Source organism: Sciurus vulgaris (genome assembly GCF_902686455.1).
Source record: "Sciurus vulgaris genome assembly, chromosome: 3".
Classification (NCBI taxonomy): Eukaryota; Metazoa; Chordata; class Mammalia; order Rodentia; family Sciuridae; genus Sciurus; species Sciurus vulgaris.
Window position 1 is genome coordinate 164085518 of NC_136463.1, and position 12209 is coordinate 164097726.

Consider the following 12209-nt stretch of genomic DNA (forward strand, 5'->3'; position numbering starts at 1 on the left):
GAGTGTCCTTGTTTTTAAAAGCATATATAAATAAGGCAGATTATACTGTCTTTAGTACAAGGAATAGCATTTGGTAAACATCAAACTCATTAATAGTAATGTTATACAGGGGAGTTAATTACATAAGTCTAAAGAACATCCAACCATTAACCTCTATAAATGGCAGCCCTCATGTTAACTGAACACATACTTTACACAAAGATAAGAAAGGGTGTGCAAGAAGCAAATGTGTTGTTCTAAAGGCATTCTATTCTAATGTCAACAGAGCAAAACTACCTCAGGAGAAATACAAACTATAACCACATATGCATACATGAAATACTCTGCAATCCTGATCTCAAAATTCTGTTACTACCCTCTATCTACCTCTCATCCTCACAACTACTACATGTTATTAATCTTGTTGTAAGTGTTTAAAAAATAAAATCATTCACCATGAATGATTGTTGTCTGTGAATGGTTTATCAGTACACTATTGGTATTGGGCAAAATGGTGATACAACATGTATATTACAGCATCTTCCATGCCTCTTAAGTCATTTCATATATGCTTCTTTCCAAGTTCCCAATATGCTATTTTCCTTCTGACACCAACCTAGGGTATATTTCTTGTCATTTAAATAAAAACATGCCTGTTCCACTCCCTTCTCTCTACAAATGAAAAATGAATGAAAATTATTTGTATCAAGTAAGTGTAAAGAGGTTAACTAGACATTGTTATACCATTTTGGTAACATAAATTAATTAGTCAGAATAATGTTCTCAAACCTTAGAAATCCAAATTTCAAGATGGATATGTAAAACACCCATTGCTGGGTCCTATTCCCAAACCAATCATTTAGTAGATTTCATGCAAAGGCCAAGAATTTCCATTTCTATCAAGTTCCCATACAATGTTGCTCTTTCTTCAAGAATGAGCTAAAACATTTAATACACTGTGGTATATTAGTACAGTGAGGTATTTGACTAATAAGCAGGGTTTCTATTTGATCTGCAATTAGGGACAGCCTGGTAGTCCTGGACTTATATGACATAAAAAATTTAAAGAATATTTGTTTGTTTTGTATAACACATAAATAAGCAATTTAAAACAAACTGCTTTCCAAAGCACAAAAACAATCTTACCTGAAGTGAACTGCATATTTGTTTATTGCTTTAACCAGGTTAACTAGAACATTTAACTCCTTAAGATATTACGGTAGAGCAAATTTTATTCTCAATTCCTCTTCATATAAACAGGCATCTTTGTCTTTCTTCACATATTCTTCAACACAAAAACAGTCATGTTTACTTTGTGACATCTGATTCTCAGAATCGGAGTTTCAGTATCCACTGTGTTACTTAGAGTAATTCAATGATCCTAGACTGTCTCTTAGAGAACAATCTGGCATTTTATTGTCAACCACCTAAGAAATAAAATTTCTAAAAGATTTCCAAGTTGTCCTAATAATTTTCCCACCCTTTATTTTTGCATAGTTCTTTAATTCACTTTCAAAAAAATGAATAATAAATCTCTACAACTGTGCCAGAAAAATATAAGGTTTTCTGACAAAGTAAAGAATAGCTGTTTGAAATCACAGCATTATATTTTGGTATGACAAAGGCTAAATTATCATAATCATAAGCAATTCCTGGTGTGAACTCAATTCCTAATGTATGCATAAAGGTGGCATAATTTTGAGTAAATAACTTTTGTTAATACTATAGTAGTACTGAGGCTATATATGATAATAAATATGAGAACTCTTTAAAGACTGCTATGATACATGGAAACTCTTCAACTAGAATATTTTATAGAATAAAAGAATTCAAGTATTACAAAACATTTGAAAATAAAATTATTCATTTGTGATATAATCAGAAAAATCATTCAAAAATTGCAAGGCTTCCTATGCCAGTTTTAACTGGATCATATTATTTTTTTAAATAAAATTTCTTAAAAATTTTCTGTTATTTGTAGATGGACACAACACCTTTATTTTATGTATTTATTTGTATGTGGTGCCAAGATTCAAACCCAGTGCCTCGCACATGCTAGGCAAGTGTTCTACAACTGAGCCACATCCCCAGTCCCAGATCATATTATTTTGAGATTTTTAATTTCAATCATTCAGCTTTTTCCTTCTCATTTCCAAAATTCTTCCTCCTATCATTATTTACATTAAGTAGCAATTTAGTAAAAAATTCCATTTTTCAGTAGGAAAATAATTTTTAAAAAAAAGAAAAGTACATGCTGCTGAAAGAATCCATAAATTCTGAGCAATATGCATTTATTTACCATTATTTCAATTCTATAATTATCATGTCCCAAATAAATAACATAGTATTCTTTTCGTCTCTCAAATATTCCAATTTTATCTCTCACCTCTGGGCAAGTATGAAACTACATAGTTCATATCCACTGTGAATTTAAAAATGTAATCTCAATAATCTGACAATATTAACCTTGTTTATTACTTAATATTTTAAGGTGATAACTTTAAATTATTTTCAAATATCAAGAAACACTAATATTGAGTCTATCTAAAATGCATTTAAAATACTGCGTGTTTAGATACAAAATGTATAGACTATATTAACTTAGATTACTAGTGTGATCTATTTCATCCCATTGTTAGGCATTGATTACTAATTAGTACATTTTGATTAAAGGTATACATGGCAATATTCATTATGAGAAACTTTGTATCAACAAGTCTTCCACGAGAGCCTTTATGAAGTAAAAACTGAGAAGATATCAATTCCTATAAAATGTCTGTCACAGCAAGATGATAATTCTAATTTGCTAGCATCACCTATGTCCAATCATAGGGAGAAAAATATCACTGATGATATTGACGTATTCTGAGAAAGAATTACTGATGGCATTTTGTGAGCTAGAAAATAAGAGAAATAGAAACTGAATAAATCAGCTATGTTTTCCAAAACAAGATGATTGTGCAAAAAACCAAAGAATAGTTGAACTAGATATAATGGCTTGGGTATTCCTGAGCTCTAACAAGAGTGAGAGCTGTGGTGTTATTGCAGAGATTTGATGATATGGTCTACTGTTCATCTGCAACCACCAAACAACATTCTGAAACCTGCTTCATATCTGGGTTTTCAGTCACTGAGCATTTCCTTAGAGTGCACTTCTGTTCTGCTGAGATACGGTATTATGGTATCTTTCAAACAGCACTTACGAAATCTATAAATAAAAGCAAGGGCATCATTTCTTATAAAATGAATAAATAGCACATATTTAAATGCTCTGGAGTGTAACCCATTCTAATACATACTACAGTAAACACATATGCATGTTATATTACATTCATAGTAAAAGTATATTTGCTATTTCAGATATTTTTTTACCTGTCAAGTTTTTTAATCCAAGTTCTTGTAGTCCAAAGTTTCCATCTTTTCTGTAGTTTAGAAATATTGCCAAGGCATATCGATCTTCATAAAGTTTTGTCCCACGGATGATGCGCAAATTCTCCAGAGGCAGGTAACGAAACTGGTTAAGAGCCACTAACACATAGCCTGTGACTTCTCGAATAGACTGAAAAGACACAAACAATAGTCTGTGTTAAAAATTAAAGTTAACTTGTCAGATGTCCAAACAGTCATTTAGATAAAAATGAATAATTTAACTCCAATTTTCAGCTTTTAATTTACTAATTTCCATATCACATTTTTATTCTATGCCATGTTCATATTCATATTGAAATACAAGATCACAAAGGCTTGGAAACTAATTTGAAGGATAAGGTGTATTTCTTTCAAAAAGTTATGAATGGGCTTATAATAAAATAATGTATTTTATGAGACATTCCTCATACTTGAGATTTGAATACAGTTAAAGGAATAAAGTTCTCATCTATTGATGGACTACAATGAGGTAAGGACACATTACCATCAATCAAACTTTACACAGATAAGCAAATTGTTAAGTTTATCACAAGTAAATCAAGCTGCATTAGTTTATAAATTTGGGGATAGATTTAGAATGACTATATTGGTGTTTAGTGCTCTGTTTATCAAAGAACATTAGCCCTGCACATCTCTAGGGAACATATTTATAAAGAACATGCATTAAAAACTTATTATTGTCTCTAAATTCATTACAACAACAATTTTTATTTTTACTACCTATTTAAATTTAGTTGTCTATAAAATGAGTTAATTATTTAAGGGATTGTGAGAAATTTTAAAGCAAAACACTTATAAAAACAAAGGCTTTGAGTTCATCTTAAGTTGCAGTTTTGCAGTAAAATGATCAATATCATCATAACAGCTATGTACATATGTTAAACATTTAAAAAATAAAAGTAACAATAAGGGAGGGCTAGGGAAGAATAGAGGTGCTTTGGATTAGACAGAGCCAAGTGAAGGGAGGAGAGGGAATCTGGAAATAGGAAGGATAGTGGAATGAACCAGACATTATTACCCTATGTACATATATGATTACATGACTGGTATGATTGTAAATCATGTACAACCAGAAGAATGAGAATTTATAGTCCATTTATGTATGATATGTCAAAATGCATTTACTGTCATGTATAACTAATTTAAGTTTTAAAAAGTATAAAAGTACTGAAGTATTTTTTATTATTTAATTCCAACTCTATTACTTTAAACCCTTTAGTTTCATATGTCCCAGTATCCAATCTTTTATTTTTCCTCTATCTCTTCTTATTCCCTCGGTGATAGTATCGTTTCAAATCTGAAGATGTCCCAACATTTATCACTACACTGTCCCCTAAACTGAAGACTCATATATCCAATTGCCTAGAAAAATGTTTGCATTTGGATGTTTAACACACTTTTCAGTTAAACTCATCAAATTCTAAACTCCTGTCTTCCCTCTCCACCCTATAGCAGCCTTGCTCAGCTTAGTTGAAGTCAGACCACCCTTTTTGGTTTTCAGGTCATAATATTTGCCTTCTGTGACTCCCTTTTATAAAGTAAATGTGATCCATCCTATTTGTTTCGCTTTCAAAAAGGATCAGAAACCACTCCTCATATCATGCACTGCTACCATCTGACCCACCACTGTTCTTCATCAAGATTGATGCAAATAGTTCTACCTTTGTCTACTCCTGCCCTTTAAAGGTGTAGTCTCAGTTGAAGCTAGCTTTCTTAAAACATGAATCAAATCATGACCCTTCAATGTATTTCTTGAACACTCTGGTCCTTCTCTGGCTATACCATTCGCCACTAGACAGTCTACTTGGTAAAGGAAAATGCTCACATGGAGTCTGCACTCCCTGCTACCTGATCACACATCAAACCTTGTGATTCTGCAAGACTTCCTGCAGGACCTTTGAGATCCATTTTTCCTATCTGGCTCCTCATAGTGGGTGCCAACAATGTGCTCAAAAGAAGAAGAAAGGGTAGTCCAGGTATAGATATCTGAAGATAGAGTATTCAGATGGTGCCTATGTGGACTAGATTTCCTATTCACTCACATAAAAGACCTTTCACAATGTGGGACAGAACTGGATTGAAAAGAAGCTGCAGCTGGGGGCCCATTTCTCCCCACACCACTGTATACCTAAGGAGTAAAAAATCCTCATATTGTGCCTGGCCATCTAGACTGCTATAAATTTTTATCTGTCAAAGTGGATGATAAAACACTTTAACAATTCCTGTATGATTTATAACAAAACATAAGATAAAATATGAGGCTCCATTTATACTTTTGCAACAGGTCCCCCAATTCTTAGGAATAAGCAATAATCACCTAGAAGTATGGAGTGGAGCAAAATGGAAATGAAAAGGCAAGGAATGTCTGAAATTACTAAAATCTGGCATCAGATGGAAACTATGAGCCACTGTGGATATTCTTGAGACAGTGTCTTGGAGTAAAGAGCTAAATACTAAAAGGCAAAATAAAAGGGTAAAAAATCAGCAGCAAAATGCATTGCTTAGATACCACAATCTGCTTGAACTTGTATCTGCCCAGAGAGTGCTACAGCACTAGAGTTCCTCTCTCAACACTGTTCTCTTGGTTGAATTTTTACCTCTTCAAGTTTTTAGAAGAAGGATCAAAATATGTTATGATATCATACAGAATCAAAAGTAAGATTCATACATTTATTATAAAAATAATTTATCTTTTAACTTGTATACAATAATTATTTCATCACTAAGATAAATGTTGGGAATCAAAGTTACATCATCAATCTTCTACCTAAATAAGTGAAAATATCCATCATTCCTGCTCATATTCCTCCAACCCCATTTAAGAAGTAACTCTTATCAAAACCTGTAAAAACCCACTTGTACATTCCAGGATGGAGGAAGACATAAATGGTGTTAGAAGAGTGAAGCATGTTCAGGCAAGAGAAGGTTACTGAGCAAAGAAGCAATGTCATTAGCAATTGTACAGCATTTATCAGAGGAAGAAATCTTTCTAGATATTAATTGATAAAGATGCCCTACTTGGCAAGGCTTTTGGACCACGCATTAGCCAAAGCTGCAAAGAACCTATAAATATAAAGGACTCTAGTACATATAATATGTACCATCTAAGAACAATACTGAACACAGAGGAAGATCAACTAAAACAGAAGAGGAAGCTCCAAGTACTCTTAGCTACAAGAAAAAAAAAATAAACTATGACTAAGAACATAAATATGCATTTACATATTAATGCATTTATATTTAATTGTTTTGTAAACTGTATATACTTCTCATTTCAGTGATTGTGTTAAATTATTTGTAGAAACACTTTTGTTACCTTCATGGAGTCAGACTGAAAGCAAAACCCACTTCCTTGCAGAGATTTCACTACTGGAGAGATTGGCTGTCACAGCTGATATTTTAGTGTTCAAATTGAGTCTTTTTATTATCCGTTCTGTTTATTACTCTCTGGTATTGCAAAATGGCATGCATATCTTAAATGTTAGCTCAACAAATATCCTCATTATATGTACAGTGGACATCATTACATGCTACTGCTGTGAATGCATGCGTGAAGACCATTTTGAACTGAGCTGCAACCAGCATGAAGACCCACGTGAATTATTGGAGATAATGATGGTGAAGAAATGAATCACTTAATCTCTGACCTCCCTTTCTTTCCCCACAGAAATAATAGAAATAAAAGGAAATAAAAAAAACGATCACAAATCCCTCAACTTCAGATTTGTTGCTCTAATCTTTTACATCTAGAGGAGCTCATGGAACGAGAAGGTTTTTAAAGAGTTATAGGAGATAAATATAAATTTCTAACATCTGAAGTCCCTATTTTCTCTGTTCTAATATCCATAGTCACATTTCTTTCAGGTATTCTTAAGTCCTTTCTATCAACAAATATCTTGAAATAGCTCAAAAGGAAACTGCTGCAGAACATGAGCTGCTATGTGCACTGACCACAAATAAAATGCTAGGAAACAGTGATGGCAGGATTGCTTAATGCTGAAAGAGTCAATAGCATGGGTTTAGCTATATTGGCAGACCTGGGTAAGAACCTGAGCAATATCTAAGAGTGTAAATTAAGTGTTACAATATCTGATAAAGCCAGACAATCATGTCAATTACTCATTGTTCCTCTCCTTTCAGCTATTGGAAAGCATCTCTATAACACACCATTTTTACTGTCTCTCAACTTTTATGAAAATAATAACTTTAAAACAAATGGACTTACCACTGGGAAATAATGGTAAGAAACATGGGCTATTCTTCCAGGCAAACTGACCTCAAAATCCATCTTTTGATTTTATTAGTTTTATGGTCTTGATCAAATTGTTAGACCTCAGTGATCCTCAATGTGTTCATCTTTGAAAATGAGATACTAACATCTCCTTTATAAAGCTATAATAAGGATTGGACAATATAAAACAGTGTCTATCAAACAGTAATGTTTAATATAGGCTAGCCATTACAAATATTATTTCTGATAACAGCCAGGCAGAAGAACTGTCTGGGAAGAGCTCAGTGGAAAATTAAATAATTATAACATCATTACATAAGAAACACCTCTATGTATCTCTCTGTTAGATAATCTTCAGTATGTTTATCTCTTACCTCTGCAATTTGTAATTTATTCCTGAACATCAGGAATGGCTCTTTATACTTTTTCCACCTATGTTATAGCCTTAGTACAGACCATGGTACTGAACAGACATTCAATAATGACTGCTGAATGGAGTAAAACTGAAAAATGGAAAGCAATACTTACGGTCTTTTTAGATTTTGTTTTTCACAGGAAATGATTTTATGAACTTCCTACTAATAAAAAAAAAAATTCTTGAACAACATTATCATGATATCTTGCCAGGGACTACAGTAGTAAATAGAAATCTCTGAAATGCCTAGGCAAAAAGAAAACAATGACTTTGGTTCCTACTTACTAATGGTTCAGTCCAGAAACTCTACCTATTTTAACAACCACAGAGTGAATCCCTAACTACAGACACATCTTCCTCTACATGGGGTAAGCTTCTGTTCAGTGAAACTGACTGATTTCCATTATCAGTGTTTGCTCTTACAGATGCTCTGCTCAAGAAGTGAAGACAACTGAAGTTTATTAAAGCCTTAAATCCTGAGAACTCTCCTAATTTAAGAGATAATTCATTTTCTTATGGCATCTAATAATGGAAATAAAGGTGTATGGAAAATGAAAAAAAACTATCAACTTCCCATTCCATAATAGCAATAATTCTGAAAAAAAAACACAAGAATTTTGTTCTAAGTGAAAAGAAATTTAATAATAATTTCTCACAGTTATAATATTTTAGGAAAAATGTGAAATCTACATTATAAACTTTCTGAGATTTTCAAAGGCCATCATTCAAAGATCAAATGAGACTGTAGTGGTTCATTAGGTTATCTTTGTTATCTTTGTACCTGCAGATCATTCCCAAAAAGTTCATTTTTATTATTATTAAATTTGTATTTCATTTAACTACTCTTTAAACAACTATTGTTATTTTATTTGACATAACTCCCTTACTCTTTTCATTGTTGTTGCTGGTTTTCTTTGAATTGGTCCCTTGTGGAAAAGGCTAATAGCTCCACTAATGTTCCTTTATCTATCTTAAGATTTAGGTGATTGTAGTAGCACACAATTTTTGAATATTTAATCAGCTTTTAGTAATTTTATGCAGATTAAAATTGATTATATATGCTTAGCTACATGTATAAAACTGATTATAAGATAGTTTTTCCTACTCAAATTATGTAGCAAATCCAAGTTTTTAAGTTATTTTTCTTTATTATAAGCATCTCTTTGAAATCATAACTATTTTCTATTATTAAAACCTTCTGCAATGAGTCAAAATAGTTCTAAATTCTAAACTGCTACTCTTGTGTCTTATGTACTCATACCCAATTAGTTAACACCCACAAATAATACTAATACATTCCATCAGTCAGGACATCCACAGATATGAGTGATTGCTTTAGTCAGTAGACCTGAGGTTAAATAAATATGTAATATCACAGAGAAAAGTAGGAAACAAAGAACTATGGTGGCAGGGAGGGGGATAAAATGGGGAGTGGGCAAAAAGTCCCTCTGCCAATAATGACAACAGAATTTATGTGTTGTCTGTCAGTAACAAATGCTGTAGCAAATTGCAGCCTCTGTATCAGTAAGGTTTTCCATTAAGTATCCCTGGGCAACTAATTTCTGTGCCTGCCCCTCCTGGCACATCTGGGAATATCTAAAGCAGAGAACACCCTTAACTATGACATAATATTAAAAAGCTTACCAGAAAAAAATTAATAAGCTTATAACAAATATCAAACATTCCTACTGCTTGTAGAGATAGTGCATTTTGCTTTGGCATTCTGATTTCCAGTTGCCCCTTGTTTAAAATGCTAATGTTTACACCACTCAGTCTGATCTAATTAGATTTGGAAAAATAGAATAATGTGAAATGTCATATACCTGACTGCAGTAGAGTAGAATTCAGGCTCATTATACATGGCACAAAAGAACTCTGAAGGGATGGAGATTTGATCCAAGTCATTCCAGCGAAAGTGCTGACTCTCAGGGGTTACCAGTCAGACTCAGATGCTACTGCTTCCAGATTCTAAATACCTACAGGACATCCATTCATCACTGGCCATGTTGCCAGTTCTCAGTCCATCACTTCTTTGCAGTAAACACCTTTTCACCCTTTGAAAAGAGTAGTGCATAACCCACCTCACCAGAGGACCCATCATTTTTTTGAACTCTGTATTTTCCTGAATTGACTGGAGAAATTTTTTTTAATTGTAAACAAATGGGATACATGTTGCTTCGCCGTTTGTACATGGAGTAAAGGCATACCATTTGTGCAATCATAAATTTACATAGGGTAATGTTGTTTGATTCATTCTGTTATTTTTTCCCTTCCCCCCACCCCACCCACCCCTCTTTTCCCTCTATACAGTCCTTTCTTCCTCCATTCTTGCCGACTTCCCACACCCCATTATGCTCATCATCTACTTATCAGTGAGATTATTCACCTGCAAATGCCATAATTTTAGTATTCTTAATGGCTGAGTAATATTCCATTGTGTGTGTATATATATATATATATATATATATATATATATATATATATATATATATATATATACACCACAGTTTCTTTATCCATTCATCAATTGAAGGACATCTAAGTTGGTTCCACTATCTGGCTATTGTGAATTGAGTAGCTATGAACATTGATGTGGCTGTATCTCTGTAGTATGCTGATTTTAAGTCCTTCGCATATAGCTGAGGAGTGGAATAGCTGGGTCAAATGGTGGGTCCATTCCAAGCTTTCTGAGGAATCTCCACACTGCTTTCCAGAGTTGCTGCACTAATTTTCAATCCCACCAGCAATGTATGAGTGTACCTTTTTCCCCACATCCTCTCCAACACCTATTGTTGCTTGTGTTCTTGATAATCACCATTCTAATTGGGGTGAGATGGAATCTTAGGATAGTTTTGATTTGCATTTCTCTTATTACTAGAAATGTTGAACATTTTTTCATATATCTGTTGATTACTTGTAGATCTTCTTCTGTGAAGTGTCTGTTCATTTCCTTAGCCCATTTGTTGGTCCAATTATTTGTATTCTTGGTATAGAGTTTTTTGAGTTCTTTATAGATTCTGGAAATCATTGCTCTATCTGAAGTATGAGTGGCAAAGATTTTCTCCCACTCTGTAGCCTGTCTCTTCACATTGCTGATAGTTTCCTTTGCTGAGAGAAAGCTTTTTAGTTTGAATCTATCCCAGTTGTTGATTCTTTCTTTTATTTCTTGTGCTATGGGAGTCCTGTTAAGGAAGTCTGATCCTAGGCCGACATGCTGAAGATTAGGATCTACTTTTTCTTCTATAAGATGAAGGGTCTCTGGTCTGATTCTGAGGTCCTTGATCCATTTTGAGTTGAGTTTTGTGCAGGGTGAGAGATAGAGGTTTAGTTTCATTCTGTTGCATATGGATTTCCAGTTTAATAACCCTCCTTTAGATCTACTTTTCCAATTGGTCCTTCATCCCCTGATCACATGTAGACTATCTCTCTGTATCAAAGACTTCTTAGGCTAGAGTTAGGTTTGTTAAGTTAAATTTAGCCTAATGATACCTCCCTACTTTGAGCTCCTTCATAGTGAACTGCAACCAATAATTTATTCTTGTAAGACATCAGCTCCCAGTATTATGTAAAATCATAAGGTCCCAATGAAATAAATAAAAATAATTAAAAGGTAACTATGTCTTAGCCAATCATAGTGGTTTAGCTTCAGCAAATCACAGGGTGCCAGCTGATCAAGATTGCATTCACATGAGGCAAATGTCTCATCATACCATGCCCAAATAAAGGAAATATCAAGCCATAACTAATCATGTTGCTTCTCTAAGGCACTTCCTTTTTCTGTCTGTAAATAATGCCTGCTCATATTGCTGGGTGGGGCTGTTTGAACCTCTTCCTGGTTCAGATTACTGCCTGATTCATTAATCATTCTTTGCTCACAAATTTTGCTAAATGTAAATTATCTAAATGCTTTAATGAATTATACAAATTAAATTGTGAGCTTCCACAGATATATTAAATAATCATAAACATATCCCAATTTGAGTTGTTATTTATAAAAATTCACACTATTAAAATTCTATCATCTCTAATTTAAATACACACACACAAAAAAATATATCCTTTCCTTTTCTTTCTTTTATACAATGGGATTACATTTTTAAACATGGATTCCAAATTTTAACAATTTTGTGATTTTCTATAGTATTAAATTCATGC

The 12209-nt window shown here is 33.2% G+C and overlaps 1 protein-coding gene across 1 annotated transcript in view; it reads right to left on the reverse strand.

The window, feature by feature from the left end:
* The window catches only part of ERBB4 (erb-b2 receptor tyrosine kinase 4), a 1167248-nt gene that overhangs the window by 525973 nt on the left and 629066 nt on the right, over positions 1–12209 (reverse strand). Inside the window, 1 exon segment of the mRNA XM_079135547.1 lies at positions 3352–3538. Within this exon segment, the coding sequence (XP_078991673.1) occupies positions 3352–3538 (187 nt within the window).